General features: G+C 38.7%; 1 protein-coding gene and 1 pseudogene across 3 annotated transcripts in view; both read left to right on the top strand.

Annotated features, from left to right (window-relative positions):
- The window catches only part of INO80 (INO80 complex ATPase subunit), a 133,004-nt gene that overhangs the window by 21,845 nt on the left and 94,692 nt on the right, over positions 1-16,467 (top strand). For 2 of the 3 annotated variants that reach the window (XM_025883691.2, XM_025883689.2), the window contains exons 2-7: positions 7,176-7,361; positions 7,797-7,966; positions 8,059-8,126; positions 9,875-10,045; positions 14,511-14,631; positions 15,704-15,918. In XM_025883691.2, coding sequence (XP_025739476.1) covers positions 7,219-7,361; positions 7,797-7,966; positions 8,059-8,126; positions 9,875-10,045; positions 14,511-14,631; positions 15,704-15,918 — 888 coding nt within the window. In that variant the 5' untranslated portion in view covers positions 7,176-7,218. Of the gene's footprint in view, positions 1-5,800; positions 5,816-7,175; positions 7,362-7,796; positions 7,967-8,058; positions 8,127-9,874; positions 10,046-14,510; positions 14,632-15,703; positions 15,919-16,467 lie in introns of those variants that run through there. The other variant, XM_073876822.1, reaches the window with a different exon arrangement.
- The window catches only part of LOC141370039 (divergent paired-related homeobox-like), a 2,069-nt pseudogene continuing 1,740 nt past the window's right edge, over positions 16,139-16,467 (top strand).

Genomic DNA, 16,467 nt, shown 5'->3' with positions numbered 1-16,467 from the left:
GAGTTTGAGTATGAATAACTAACTGCTGTATAAATAGGAAAGACAGATGAACTAGCTGCTATAATAGGGGCAGATGAGAAGTTTTGAAATTGAAGGGGTCAGTTGTATATCAAGGGTGGAATATCCAACAGACATCTAGAAATGTAGATTGTGTACTTTGTAAAATGGAGGCCAGAAAGTCAGCCATACAGCAGTATTAATCCACGTTGGTAGTAGATGAGGTTTACTAAGGGGTAAGGATGGATGACAGAACTTTGGTGGACTCCACATTTAGAATAAAGAAATTTCCATTAAGGAGGTAAAGAAGAAATAGTCCAAGAAGTTGTCAAAGACGTGGAGAGTATCCAGAAGCAAGTGTCAGTCTATAATTTTGACTTCTGTTCATACATTTTGGTAAACAGTGCTTTATCAGACAGAGTGGTTCTCTCATCCTTTTCAGACCCAACTCTCCCTTTTTTATTATTTTTATTTATTTATTTAAGATTTTGTTTATTCATTTGAGAAAGAGCGCATGAGCAGGGGGAAGGGGAGAAGCAGACTCTACCCTGAGCAGGGAGCCCAATGTGGGGCTCAGTCCCAGGACCCGGAGATCACGACCTGAGCTGAAGGAAGATGCTTAACCATCTGACCCACCCAGGTGCCCCCAACTCTCCCTTTTTAAAAAATATATTTTATAGTGTTTTCTTTTTTATCCTGAAATGAAATCTACAGGTAATATTTTATACATAATATGTATAAACATCTGTATATATAAATTTAAAAAGCAGTATGATGCCCCAATTTAATATATTGGGGAAAAAATAAAATAATTCATAATAACTTAAGTATTTTAAAATGTAATTGCATGGGCCTGACCCACAGTGGATGACATAATGAAGTAGTCCTGTCTTTGCACCAGGATGTAGAATCAGCTTGAGGGAAGAGTTACAAATGTAGACTGATAAAATCCACTTGTATTTGTGGCTCAAATACCACAAAGAATAAGAGAAGAAAAGAGAGAACTATAGTAGAATAGAATAGAGAGATTTGCTCCTTCTTAAGCCCTTCCAAGAAGAGGGGGAATGAGTTCAGAATTTTGAGGAAGAGGGGAAAATGTTTGAAATAATCTTTGTAGAGAATGAGAAACAATTGATAAGAGGTGGGTAAAAGGGTTTTTGAGAAATGTCATGTGCTCTGTTGAAGTTGGATAACAGCTGGTGGGTCAGTGTTCACATGGCCCTGTCGTTTCCTTGTGGAGAGAGAGAAAGACAAGTGTAGGAAATGAAAGTATAGGTTACTAGAGAAACAGCTTTTTTTTTTAAGATTTTAGTTTTAAGTAATCTCTACACCCAACGTGGGGCTTGAACTTACAACGCTGAGATCAAGAGTCTGGTGCTCTACTCACTGAGCCAACCAGGCACCCCCGAGAAGCAGCTTTTAACAGACTGGCCAAGGCAACTGGGTTGAATAGGGAGGCCACCAGTTTTAAAGGTGATTAAAAAAATAATTGAGGGGCGCCTGGGTGGCTCAGTTGGTTAAGCGACTGCCTTCGGCTCAGGTCATGATCCTGGAGTCCCGGGATCGAGTCCCACATCGAGCTCCCTGCTCAGCAGGGAGTCTGCTCCTCCCTCTGACCCTCCCCCCCTCTCATGTGCTCTCTCTCTCTCATTCTCGCTCTCTCAAATAAATAAATAAAATCTTTTAAAAAATAAAAATAAAAAAAAAATAAAAAAATAATTGAGGATGGTGGTGATGGATGATTGGCATGACTATGTGAATGTACTTAATGCCACTGAACTGTACACTTAAAATTATTAAAATGGTAAATTTTATGTATATTTTACCACAATAAAAGGAATCTAATTGAACACTTTAAAAATATTCCTTTATTCTCCAGGTATCATCATAAGACTACTTGTGGAGATATGTCAGAAACTTCATACTTGAAGTACCTCCTCTCTTTAGCCTTGTGGACATAAGGGAGTGCATCATACTTGCCATTTCAGCCATCAGTGGTGATATGCTACAAAGTGATTCTGGGAGAATCAGACGACAGGACTGATGCATACTGGGAGTCACATGGGGGCACATACTGAGCATTGTAAGACTGTAGAAGTAACTGTGATCTTTCCTGGACAAACTCGTTTTGGCTTCATGTTCATATACAGCTTAGTTACTGAGGAATTTTTTTTTTTAAGATTTTATTTATTTATTTGACAGAGAGAGAGACAGCGAGAGAGGGAACACAAGCAGGGGGAGTGGGAGAGGGAGAAGCAGGCTTCCTGCAGAGCAGGGAGCCCGATGTGGGACTCGATCCCAGGACTCCAGGATCATGACCTGAGCCGAAGGCAGACGCCCAACAACTGAGCCACCCAGGCACCCCTGAGGAATTATTTTTTAAAAAAATAATTTTTCTTGAATCACCCAGCATTACTTTGTAGTCATATCTTCATACCTTCTAATTAGAACCATTTTCATTATCAGCCAAAATAAGTACATGAGATCAATTATTTTTTAATGAAACATTTAGGAGACAGCCAAGCAGCAATTTTATATGCTTTAATTTATATGTATGTATATCCAGATGAATCAAATGTATTCTCTTAGAGAATTTTGTTGTGTTTTTAAAACTGTTTCTTTGAAATCTTTTGGAACGGGTACATGTTAGGTCTCACACTAAAAAGTAGAACCTGTTGAAGTCTTAAAAAATCTTTAACATTCTTTTCTCTTTAACTGTGTTACTAAAGACTGCTGTTTTAGTTTCATGAAATTTACCTCACTCATATGTACAATTCAGTGATTTTTAACAAACAGAATTGTACAACCATCAATACAGTGTGCATTTAGAACATTTCCAGCTTCCCTAAAAAAGATATCTTGTATCCACTTACAGTCAGTCCCCCTTTGTACACCCAGCCAACCACTAATCTACTTCCTGACTATAGATTTCCTTTTCTGGATATTTCATATAAATGGAATCATACAATATGTTTTTTTGAGTCTGGCTATTTTTTTTTTTTAACTTAGCACAATGTTTTTGAGATCCATTCATGTTGCATGTATCAACTTTTTTGCTTTTTATTGCTAATAATATTCTGTTGTGTGGATATACATTTTTGTTTATCCATTCACCAGTTGATAAACGTTTGGATTGTTTTGCTCTTTTTTTTTTTTTTAAGATTTTATTTATTTGACAGAGAGAGAGAGTGAGAGGGAACACAAGCAGGGGAGTGGGAGAGGAAGAAGCAGGCTTCTCGCTGAGCAGGGAGCCTGACTTGCGGCTCAGTCCCAGGACCTGAGATATCACCCGAGCCGAAATCAAGAGTCAGCTTCTTAACCAACTGAGCCACCCAGGTGCCCCCAAAAGGGTTTTTTTCTAACATGTAACACTATAGACAAATTAATGTGTTGCCTACTGAATCTAAAAATTATGCCAGTATCCTCTTCAATAATTCCAGGACTAAATTTTTACATCAATATTGAATTGAATTTTAGGCAGGACTATTCCACTATTAATATGTTGTAGTGTCTTTGTAATGAAGTCAGTTAAAAAATAGTGATTATTGACAGCTTATATTGGCCATTTATTGACCTTGAACTAAGGACTAATCTGTTTAGCTTAACGTAGATCCTAGTTGTTGATGCTTTTATAAAACCCAGCACCTCAATTAGCAAGAATGGTTTCTCGACAGATATTTCAAAGGATGCAAAAAAAATTCTAAGTGATCTTTACTCTGCAGAATTGGTGCTTTAAAAATATTTGGCTCTTGATTGCCTGGGTGACTCAGTCGTTAAGCGTCTGCCTTCAGCTCAGGTCATGATCCCAGGGTCCTGGGATCGAGTCCCACATCGGGCTCCCTGCTTGGCGGGAGGCCTGCTTTTCCCTCTCCCACTCCACCTGCTTGTGTTCCCTCTCTCGCTGTGTCTCTCTGTCAAATAAATAAAATCTTAAAAAAGAAATTTGGCTCGTGGGATTGTATTCTTCACAACATCAAAGCATAAACTCGAGCAATTTAAGAGGTAGATCCTGTCTAGGGAGACAGTTTGCTGAGATTGAAAAAGCACTGGTTTAGGAACTAGGAAACCTGGCTCTGCAAAAGAGCTCAATGAATGTGAACAAGTTATTTAATCTTTCTGGTTTTTAGTTTCTTTTTTTTTTTAATTTTGTTTTAAAGATTTTATTTGAGAGAGAAAGAGAGAGAGAGCATGGGGGGGGAGGGTCAGACAGAGAAGCCAACTCCCTGCTGAGCAGGAAGCCCCATGCAGACTCAATCCTGGGACTTCAGGATCATGACCTGAGCCAAAGGCAGTCGCTTAACCAACTGAGCCACCCAGGCTCCCTGGTTTTTAGTTTCTTCATCTGTAATACGACCCAGTTGGACTAGGTAATCTCTGTGACCCCTCCCAACTCTGAATATGTGAGCATACACTGTTTGAAAATACTCTGGCATTTCTTATAAAGCCCTTTCACATATACTTCATTTTATCCCTAAAAGATTCTCTGAAGTACAGGAGGCAGGTCTTTTTTAGAGGATAGATAGAAAAGTTGGGTATCATTTTATTATTATTATGAAAGATTTTATTTATTTGAGAGACACATAAGCGGGGGTGCGGAGGAGGCACAGAGGGAGAGGAAGAAGCAGACTCACTGTTGAGCAGGGAGCCTGATGCGGGGCTCAATCCCAGGACCCTGAGATTATGACTTGAACTGAAAGCATGACTTGAACTTAACTGACTGAGCCACCCAGGCACCCCTATTATTTTTTTTAATATTAATTGAAGTATAGTTGATATACAATGTAATATTAGTTTCAGGTGTACACAACATAGTGATTTGACAGTTCTATACAGTACTCAATGCTCACCACTCAGCATAGTCACCTTCTGTTACTGTTGTTATATTATTGACTATATTCTTTCTGTTATACTTTTCATCTCCAGGATTTTTTTATTTTTTTAGATATTTGTATACAAGTCCTTTATCCAGATACACAATTTGCAGATATTTTCTTCTAGTCTGTGGCTTGTATTCATCTTTTTAGTAATATTGCTTAAAGTACAAAAGTTTAAAATTTTCATGGCCTAATTTGTCAGTTGTGTGTGTGTGTGTGTGTGTGTGTGTGTGTTTTAATGAATTGTTCTTTTGATGTCATATCCAAAGACTTTTTGCTTAATCAAGATCATGAAGATTTCCCCTGTGTTTTCTTGTAGAAGTTTTACAGTTTGGGGTTTTACACTTAAGTCCCTGATCCATTTTGAGTTAATTTTTATGCATAGTGTGAGGTAAGGTTTTTTTCAAAGGTTTAAATTAATCTTTTTGTATGTGGATATCCAGTTGTCCAGCACAGTTTGTTGAAGAGACTGTCTTTTCGCCCATTGAATTGCCTTGGCACCTTCATTGAAAATTGACCATACGTGTAAGGGTTTTTTGCTTTTATTTTTTAAATATTTTGTTTGTTTTTGAAGATTTATTTATTTTAGGGTGAAAGTGTGCAAGCACGAACTGGGGTGGGGAGGCAGAGGGAGAGAGGGAAAGAGAATCTCAAGCAGACTGCGCTGAACACAGAGTCTGACATGGGGCTTGACCTGATGACTTGAGATCATGACCTGAGCCGAAATCAGGTGTCAGATGTTTAACCAACTGAGCAACCCAGGAACCCCTGTTTTTTTTGTTTTTCTTTTTAAACCCCAACTATTCTTTTTTATTTTCTTTCTTTTAAAGGCAGCTCTGTGCCCAGTGTGGGACTTGAACTCAAGACCCTGAGATCAAGAGTTGCATGCTCTACCAACTGAGCCAGCCAGGCACCCCTGTAAGGGTTTATTTCTGGATTTTCAGGTCTGTTCTGTTGGTCTGTGTGATTATCCTTATGCCACTATCACATTGACCTGATTACTGTGGCTTTATAATATGTTTTGAAATCAGGAAGTGGGGGCACCTGGATGGCTCAGTCATTAAGCGTCTCCCTTTGGCTCAGGTCATGATCCCACGGTCCTGGGAAGGACCCCACGTCGGGCTCCCTGCTCAGTGGGAATGCTGCTTCTCCCTCTCCCACTCCCCCTGCTTGTGTTCCCTCTCTCGCTTATCTCTCTCTATCAAATAAATAAATAAAATCTTAAAAAAAAATAAAATCAGGAAGTATAAGTTATTCAACCCTCTTCTATTTTTTTAAAAGATTTATTTATTTGAGAGAGAGAGCATGAACGGGGGTCAAAGGGAGAGGGAGAAGCATGCTCCCCACTGAGCAGGGAGCCTGGCTCGAGGCTTGATCCCAGGACCCTGGGATTATGACCTGATCTGAAGGCAGATACTTAACCGACTGAGCCACCCTGGCACCCTGAACCATTTTCTTTTTCAAAATTATTTTGGCTATTTTGTTCTCTTTGCATTTCCATATAAATTTAAGAATTAGCTTGTCAGTTTCTGAAAAAGAAAAGAAGCCTTCTGGGGAGATTATGTTCACTCTGTAGATCAGTTGGAGGAGAATTTTTTAACATGTCCTTAAGAAGAAAGATTATATAGGAAACTTTTAAAAAATTATAATAAAAAGAGAAGACAACTCAAAGGTGTTACGATTTCCTTTAATACCATAAGGTAGCAAAGAAAATGCTCAGGCTATATACCTTTGTTTCTCACTCTTACTTATACTCTGTTTGCTCCAGTTTTCTAAATAATTTCTATATTTTACACTTTAAAGAAGGTTTACAAGTGTGTAAAATACTCTGACAATAGCTCTCTTCCCTTGTAAGTGGAATATCTCATAAATATGTACAAATGTAAACACAAAATGAAAAAGGAAGCAGCTGTTTTGAAGGTGATGCTGACAAGTGTTCCTCTATGAGGTGTACAAAAGAGCTTGTGGTGTAGATTTAGATAATCGTGAGTAATTGTTAATTGTAGGACAAAAGGTAAGTGGGTGTAAATTTTAAGGTACTTTCAAAAAAGTATAATATGAATTTTTGTTGTGACGTATGACAGTATTTCTGTATTTTGATGTTCTCCTCATTCTTTTAAACTTCTGCCTTTGCATTAGGAAAAAATGCCTAACAAGAATTTTATTGTGATCTTTCTATAGACTGCTGTCTTCTTGTCCTGTGTTCTAGAAGGTCTGATTTCTCTTCACATTGATACCAAGGAGGCAAAATAAAGGGAGAATAAATAGTATTCTGTCTTTCACTGCTTAATCTCCATTCCGCAGCCGAGAAGTCGGAGACCGTTGTGCATGAAGACAGATTTGTTCTATGGCCTCGGAGTTGGGAGCCGGGGACGATGGCGGCTGCACTGAGCTGGCAAAGCCCCTCTATCTTCAATACTTGGAGAGGGCCCTCCGGTTGGACCATTTCTTGCGACAAACATCAGCCATCTTCAACAGGAATATTTCTAGGTATGTGATTACATATTCCCAATATAATATTTTTTGTGTTTTTTTTAAAGATTTTTTAAAGAGAGAGACAGTGAGAGAGAGAACACAAGCAGGGGGAGTGGGAGATGGAGAAGCAGGCTTCCCACGGAGCAGGGAGCCCAGTGAGGGGCCCAATCCCAGGACCCTGGGATTATGACCTGAGCTGAAAGCAGACACTTAATGACTGAGCCACCCAGGCACCCCCCCCAATATAATGTTTGACCACTTTCTGATTCCCATTGTCTCTGGTTTTAGGGGTAAGGTATTTTACAATTTGTGGTATATTTGGTAGTTTTTTCTTCCTTCTTTCAATAGAACACAGTCTATTTAAAGGATCAATTTTTTCTGTCTGTTGACTATAAATTATAGTATTTTGCTGGGTCAGCTGTGATTATAGATTTATTTTTCAATTTATAGTGATGAGAGTGAGGATGGACTGGATGACAGTAATCCTTTATTGCCCCAGTCTGGGGATCCCTTAATACAAGTTAAGGAAGAACCTCCAAATTCATTGCTTGGAGAAACTTCTGGAGCAGGCAACTCTGGAATGTTAAACACATACTCGCTGAATGGAGTTCTACAGTCAGGTCAGTGTGGTGTGAGATCCCTCTTTGGACTATCAGTTCTCTTGGGGCAGTCTTTCTTTCATTTTTGTTGTTCTTTATGTTTCTTTACACAGAATCAAAATCTGACAAAGGGAATTTATATAACTTCTCTAAGTTGAAGAAAAGCAGAAAGTGGCTAAAGGTAAGAGATAAGGCAAATGTTTATAATTCAAATAACCTACTAAAATTACAAATGGAAGGGAAAGTTATTGACTAATTCTGACACATTAGCAGAGATTTTTCTAGACATGAGTTTTCTACTGTGGGTGTGTTTTGTTTTTTTTAAGAGATTATAGAGGAAAATCTAGAGGCATCAGTGAAATTCATTTTAGCAAACATTTTTGAGTATAAAGCACTGTGCAGAGCAAAGGAGTAAAAAAATAGATAAGATCCTTGCCCTCCCTGCCTCACATTATAATCAGGATTATTAATGTCATTTTCATTAGTACCTGAGTTGTTGGGATGTTGATTGAGTACGTCCTACCTGCCAGATACTATTGTAGACAGACAGGGTTCCTGCACTGTAGAGCTTACATTCAAATGGGGGGAGGCAGTGAGTAAGTCTGTAAACAAATAAAGAAATAAAAATGGCTTCTTTAAAGAGGTTAACATTTCAGCTGATTTCTGAATGATCAGAACTATGGGAATGTTTAAGATAAGAGCATTTTAATCAGAAGGAACATAACTGAAATTCTGAAGAAGGCAGCAACTCAGTATGTTTGGAGGAAAAGAAGGCTGGTATAGCTGGAGTACAATGAAAGAGAGGGTGTGTTAGAAGATGGGGTTAGGGAGCCCGATTGTGTAGGGCCTTGTACCCTATGTTTAAAGACTTTGCATTTTATTCTGGTAAATTTCTGTGAGTGTTTATAGGCAATATAGAGTGTTACTGTATTTTCTGTGAGTGTTTATAGGCAAGGAAATGGTAGACTCTCTACACTCTTACAAGATTACTGTCATTGGCCCAACTGAGTTAAGGGTACCATTTCTTCTGTTGAAATTAATTATTTGTCTATTGCTTTCTTTTCTTGTGAAGAGCTCAAAGTAATATAAAGGCATTCTTTCATTATAATCATGAGGTCCTTTAAAAGGTTTGTGTATAAAAGGCCTTTAAGCTGTTGGCAATGCAGAAATCTTTGTTTAGCCATCACATTCTTAAAAATTGAGATACAATTCACATGCCATAAAATCTACCCTTGTAAAGTGTGTATTGTAGTAAAGTTCTGTGCAGCCATCACCACTAATTCTAGAGCATTTTTATCACTCCAAAATGAAACTCTGTGATTATTAAGCAGTCACTTCCCATCGCCCCTGGCAGCCACTAATCTGTTTTCTTTCCCTACGGATTTGCCTATTCTGGACTTCTCATATAAATGGAATCATATAATATGTGGTCTTTTGTGCCTGGCTTCTTTCACTTAGCATAGTTTTCAAGGTTCATTCATGTTGTGGCATGTATCAGTACTCCATTCCTTTTTATGGCTAAATAATATTTCATTATCTGGATAGTAACAAAATCTAAAGATTTTTTGGGTTGTTTCTCCTTTATTAGCTATCACGGCTGGCTTTGTATATTCCTTTATACCCTATAGGTTGTGGTTTTGTTTTTGTTTTTCGTTTTTTGCCTTGATATTTGACAGTTAAAATAGCCTATGTATAGTTCTAAGTACTTAGTGAAATCTAGCTTTGTTGCCTTTTATAGCATTTCCATATGGTAGTGCTCTTGAATGCCCACTAGGTTCAGTTGGTATCCTTTTCTTTTGCACATGAATTGGGAAACTGGAGTTACTGTCTTCCAGCTGTTTTTGTCATTGTGTTGGGAAAAGATGCTTGGGTTAGAGAAGGCCTTGCTCCATAGCAACAGATTCCATTCCCATTTCCTCCTGTTTGCAGAGCATTCTGCTAAGTGATGAGTCCAGTGAGGCAGATTCTCAGAGTGAAGACAATGAAGAAGAAGAAGAAGAGGAGGAAGAACTCCACCTCAGCAGAGAAGAACTTCATAACATGTTGCGGCTGCACAAGTATAAGAAACTTCACCAGAATAAGTATAGCAAAGATAAGGAGGTAAGAGGGAGTTTCAGGGGAGATCTCAGACCTTTGTGTTGGGTATTTAATTTAGCCTGTTGTTAACATTCAGTGAAGACATGTCATTTTACATTTATATTTAGATGGTGGTGGTGGTGGTTCTAATACAAGCTTTTTTTTAAGATTTTATTTATTTATTTGACAGAGAGACACAGCGAGAGCAGGAACACAAGCAGGGGGAATGGGAGAGGGAGAAGCAGGCTTCCCACCGAGCAGGGAGCCCGATGCGGGGCTCGATCCCAGGACCCTGGGATCATGACCTGAGCCGAAGGCAGATGCTTAACGACTGAGCCACCCAGGCGCCCCTCTAATACAAGCTTTATTGAAATATATTTCACATACCAAAAATAGCCTTTTAAAGTATACAATTCAGTGGTTTTTAGTATATTCATAGAGATGTATAACTATCGTCACTATATGATTCCAGAATGTTTTCTCTAAAAAGAAACCCCACTCCCCTTAGCTGTTGTCTTTCATTTTCTCTATTCCCCCTCAGCCCCAGGAAGCCACTTAGCACTATAAATGTGCCTGTTCTAGACATTTTATGCAAATTGGCCCTTTATGTCCATCTTCTCACTTAGCATGTTTTCAAGGTTCATTCACGTTTTAGCATATATCAGTACTTCATTCCTTTTTGTTATCAAATAATATGCCATTGTGCGGACATACTGCATTTTACTATCCATGTATCACTTAATGAATTAATTGGATTGTTTCTACTTTTTGGCTTTTACAAATGATTGCTATGAATAGTGAGTTGTTTCCACTTTTGGCTGTTATGAATAATGCTGCCATGAAAATCTGTGTACAAGTTTTCGGCGTGGGCATTTGTTTTCATTTCTCTTTTGTATATACCTAGAAGAGGAATCACTGGGTCATGTGAAAACTCTGTGCTTATCCTTTTTGAGGAACTGTCAAGCTGTTTTCCAAAGTGGCTGTGCCATTTTGAATTCTACGGGTTCCTTTTTTAATGCACTTGCTCTTTGGAACTGTCCCTATCTTGAAAAAAACCCTTTTCTTTACATACTAACATTAGATTGATGATAGTTTTAAGTGACAACTATTTGAATACTGTTACCAAAGCCTTATGATTTTTGTCAGAAGTGTGGTGCTTTGAACATGATGAGCAATAGCATATTTGAAGACCTAAACACTTTCTAACAATTGGTTAACATCCAAAGTTAGTTCAGAAAGCTTTGAATAATATGCTAAAGGTTAGGGGTGCCTGGCTGGCTCAGTCGGTTAGGCATCTGACTTGTAATTTTGGCTCAGGTTATCTCAGGGTTATGAGATTGAGCCCTGGGTCAGGCTCTGCACTGGGCATGGAGCCTGCTTGATTCTGTCTCTCCCTCTCCCTCTGTCCACCCCCTCACCCCCCAACCCCCGGTCGAGCTCTCTCTTTAGGGAAAAAAAACCTATATAGTTATATAGATATGTATATATGGTGAAGTTTATAAACCTGCAGAAGTAATAATTGTAATATATCTGACTGTTTTGACATAGAGTTCCCTCTTAAAGTACAGTGCTAGGCATTTGGTGCTTGAAATATTTGGTCTTTCTTTTTTTAGTGTAGTTGACATAAAATATTAGTTTCACTTACGCAACATAAGTGATTTGACATCTCTGTACATTATATTATGCTTACAAGTGTAGCTACCATCTGTCACCATACAACACTGTTATAGTATCAGTGACTGTACTCCTTGTGCTAGGCCTTTTATTCCCATGGTTTATTCATTCCATAACTGGAAGCCTGTATCTCCCACTCCCTGTCTCCCATTTTGCCCAACCCCCATCACCCTCCTCCCCTCTTGACAACCATCAGTTTGTTCTCTCTTCAGGTCTGATTTTGCTTTTTGTTTGTTTTTTAGATTCCACATGTGAGTGAAATCATGTGGTATTTGTCTTTTTCAATCTGACTTACATCACTGAGCATAATAACCTGTACATCCATCGATGTCACAAATGGCAGGAGCTCATATACACGCATACGTATGTTCGTGTGTGTGCGTGCACACATGCCACATTTTTATCCGTTCACCAGTCAGTGGACACTTAGGTTGCTTCTGTATCTTGGCTATTGTAAATAATGCTGTGGTAAACATGAGTGCACGTATCTCTCTCTCTCTTTTTTTTAACATTTTATTTATTTGTCAGAGAGAGAGGGAAAGCACAAACAGGGAGCAGCAGGCAGAGAGAGAAGCAGGCTCCCTGCTGAGCAAGGAGCCCGATGTGGGTCTCGTTCCCAGGACCCTGAGGTCATGACCTGAGCCAAAGGCAGCCACCTAACCGACTGAGCCACCCAGGCGCCCCACACGTATCTTTTTTGAATTAGTTTTTTTATTTTCTTTGGGTGAATACCCAGTAGTGGAATTACTGGATATGATATTTCCACTTTTAATTTTTTGAGGAACTGCCATACTGTTTTCGAGAGTGGCTGTACCAATTTGCATTCCCACCAACAGTGCACGAGGATTCCTTTTTCTCTCCATCCTTACCAACACCTGTTATTTCTTGTGTCTTTGATACTAACCGTTCTGACAGGTGTAAGGTGATTTCTTGTTGTAGTTGATTTGCATTTTCCTGATGATTAGTGATGTTGAGCATCTTTTCATATGTCTGTTGGCCATCTGTACGTCTTCTTTGGGAAAATGTCTGTTTAGGTCCTTTGCCTATTTTTTTAATCAATTGTTTGTTTTTTTGGTGTTGAGTTGTACAAGTTCTTTACATATTTTGGATAGTAACCCCTTATTGGATATATAATTTGCAAATATCTTCTCCCATTCAATAGGTTGCCTTTTTGTTTTGTTGATGGTTTCTCTCACTGTGCAAAAGATTTTATTTTGAAGTAGTCCAATAGTTTATTTTTGCTTTTGTTTCCCTTGCCTTAGGAGACATATCTAGAAAAATGTTGCTTTGGCTGATGTCAGAGAAGTTACTGTCTCTGTTATCTTCTAAGATTTTTATGATTTTAGGTGTCAAATTTAGGTTTTTAATCCATTTTGAGTTTATTTTTGTTCATGGTGGTAGAAAGTGGTCCAGTTTTATTCTTGTGCCTGTGACTGTCCAGTTTTCCCAGCACCATTTATTGAGCAGGCTCTCTTTTCCCCATTTTATATTCTTGCCTCCTTTGACATAGATTAATTGGCTGTATAAGCATGGGTTTATTTCTGAGTTCTCTAGTCTGTGTTGTTGGAAATTTTTTTTTTTTTTTTTTAAGTAAGCTCTATGCCCAACATGGAACTTGAACTTATGACACTGAAATCAAGAGTCACATGCTCTACCAACTGAGCCAGCCAGGCGCCTCTTATTTCTGGGTTCTCAGCTCTGTTCCACTGATCAATGTGTCCGTTTCTGTGCCAGCACTGTATACTGTTTTGATCACTACAGCTTTGTAGTGTATCTTGAAATCTGGAATTGTGATACTTTCAGCTTTGTTTTTTTGTCTCAAGATTGCTTTGGCTGCTTGGGGTCTTTTGTGGTTCCATACAAATTTTAGTGTTACTTCTTTTAGTTCTTTGAAAAATGCTGTTGATATTTTGGTAGGGATTGCAATACTTGGCCTTTTTTAAATTGAAGTAAAACATATATATGGGAAAGTTCATAGATTTTAACTATTTAGCTCAATGAATGCTCACTTAATTTTGACCATTGACAGGGGACCTCATGGTAGTTCTCCGTGTCACTTTTCTGTCCTAGTTTCAGTTCTTGGACTGGCTGCAATCTAGGAAAGAGATTCAACAGTGGACTGTTTTAAGTTTATATTGATATTTATCCATTAGTAATAAGTGAAACAAAATTAATGTGAGCCTTGGGGGTCAATTTAAATGCAGTGCTTGAAAGAATCCCTGGACAGAAAAAAAAAATTGATTATTCATATGTTAGAATTCTGGCAATGTAGGCATCAGCCCTTATATTGTCAACCTCTATTAGTGGGAGATATAAAGAGTGAAAAGACTTGAAAGATAGGAGAATTGGTATGGCTAGTGACTCTCTGAACCAGATAGAAGACCAAAACCCAGAATAACACGTATCAAAACCTTAGGTATTGATAAATACCTAAATCTGAGGACCTATTGGTATTAGAAATATGGTTTATTTCTTGTTGATGACTTCCATGTGGAGCCCTTTCTGCAGTTAATTGCATCACTCGAATATGTGTTAGTTCCAAGCAAATAGTCTGGTGGAAATTCAGAAGCATGCAGTGTTTTTCTTTCTTATTTTCAGCAACTTGCCATGTACATAGCTGATGAAACCGTTTTGTTTTGAAGTAAGGAAATAATTCACTTTAAGGTACTAAATCTTTATTGGTCTTCTTGTGGGAAGAACAAATTTAGGAGCTCTGGTTTTTCTCTGGCTCAAGGTTTTGTAGTAAAGATGACTTGAAGGCAGGCTTAGAACTCAGACCAGCCCTTGTAAGCCTCCCTGTCTTTGCCTCCTTCAGTTGCAGCAGTACCAATACTACAGTGCAGGCCTGCTTTCCACATACGACCCATTCTATGAGCAACAACGGCACCTGCTTGGACCCAAAAAAAAGAAATTCAAGGAGGAAAAGAAGCTTAAAGGTGAGCTTACTGACCTGCCTTCCATATTTACTCATTCTTAGTTTCAGGGTTGTGTGTAGCCTGTTGGTACATTTGGACTTTGAACATAATCCATGTAGTAGAAACTTGCTTTTTCTGAAAAACCCTAGTCTCCCCTATCTAGGTAATAAGTATTGTTAACCTTATTTCGTATTTGGTTAATGACCTTTTCTAGAATTATAAAGACATAAGTACTATGGATTCCTAGCCAAAGGTTTAAGCTAATTAGTTTATTCCTTTTTTCTTCTACACACTCTTCCAAATGTTGATAATGCTGTGGGAGAGGCAGAAGTCGGTTATGCACAGGGAAGTATGAAGAGCAACTTGAAGTGTTGGGAATAAGTCATCATTGTTGCTGTATGTGGAACATTTAAATAGATCACCTCTTGATAATCTTACGTAGTGTTTGTTTGCATGTTTGCCAGGAAGTGTGTTTTCCTCCCTTACTGAGCTCTAAGCAGCTGGAAATCAGGAAGGAAGTAGGAAGGGAAAGTTTTAAGCTATCTGTACAAGGGAGATTTTATTCCCCTGAAAGTATGAACTCTACTCAGAAATTCTTTTCAGCCTTCTTCCCTTTCTCCCACATCCACTAGTTTATCTCTTCCACACTCTCACCCCCAAATTAGTTTTTTATTCCATGTATGATTTTCTCTTCACAGGCCGTAATGTCCTATTGGTGCATTTTTTTTCTTTCTTTGTTATTTCTCTTTAATCACCTTAACATTGCCACCAAGTAGAAATGTTTCCTTCCTCATGGCCATTATTTGAGTCCATGGTACTTTGTACGTCTCCCTTCCTGTTGTTGAGTTCAAGAGAAATTGTTTTTAGATCTTATTCTGCGTTTCTCTTTCATGTAAACATAAGGAGTATCCAAGATAGTGAAATCTTCCTTCTGGAATATTCATAGGCCTGAATAGATAAAGAGATAAACATTGCCAGCCTTAGGTGGAATGAGGAAAGAACCTTGAATTGTCTTAAAGTGATGAGGTTGGTTGTGACAATCTTCTGTGGAAGGGCAGAAATGCGGGGTTCTCAGTGTCTGTTTCCTTTGCAGCCAAGTTGAAAAAAGTGAAGAAAAAAAGGCGAAGGGATGAAGAACTTTCCTCTGAAGAATCTCCTCGTTGCCACCACCATCAGACCAAAGTCTTTGCCAAGTTCTCTCATGATGCACCTCCTCCTGGCACCAAGAAGAAGCACTTATCCATTGAGCAGCTTAATGCTCGTCGCAGGAAAGTATGGCTCAGCATTGTGAAAAAGGAACTACCAAAGGTACGTGAGTGCCTCCAGCATAGGAGATGGCAAGAATATTTTGTCTCCCTGCCCTCTAAAGAGGAGCTGTGAGAGCTAGGTACCTTCACAGTGTTCAGAAAGAAAACTGATCTCTTGGAATTAAGATCATGTTGATGAGTACTCTTGTCAATCAACTGTTTTTCTAGATTTTGATCAGAATTCACAAGACAGTTGTTGTATGATGTTCCTTGTCCGAAAAATGGAGGGAAACATCTTTGAGAAAGGAAAGCAGTTTTCTTACTTAGAGCAGTAGAGATCTGACAGCAAATTGATAGGTGATAATAGAGGAAATTAAAATGAAATAGTAGAGGGCGCCTGGGTGGCTCAGTTGGTTCAGCGACTGCCTTCGGCTCAGGTCATGATCCCGGAGTCCCGGGATCGAGTCCCACATCGGGCTCCCTGCTCAGCGGGGAGTCTGCTTCTCCCTCTGACCTTCCCCCCTCTCATGCTCTCTCTCTCTCTCTCTCTCTCTCTCTCTCTCTCTCTCAAATAAATAAATAAATAAATCAAATCTTTAAAAAAAAAAAA

Source organism: Callorhinus ursinus, unplaced genomic scaffold (genome assembly GCF_003265705.2).
Source record: "Callorhinus ursinus isolate GAN/ISIS: 27379988/994484 unplaced genomic scaffold, GSC_fseal_2.0 scaffold25, whole genome shotgun sequence".
NCBI lineage: Eukaryota > Metazoa > Chordata > Mammalia > Carnivora > Otariidae > Callorhinus > Callorhinus ursinus.
Note: the sequence above shows the minus strand (reverse complement) of the source record. Positions and strands in the feature narration are given on the sequence as shown.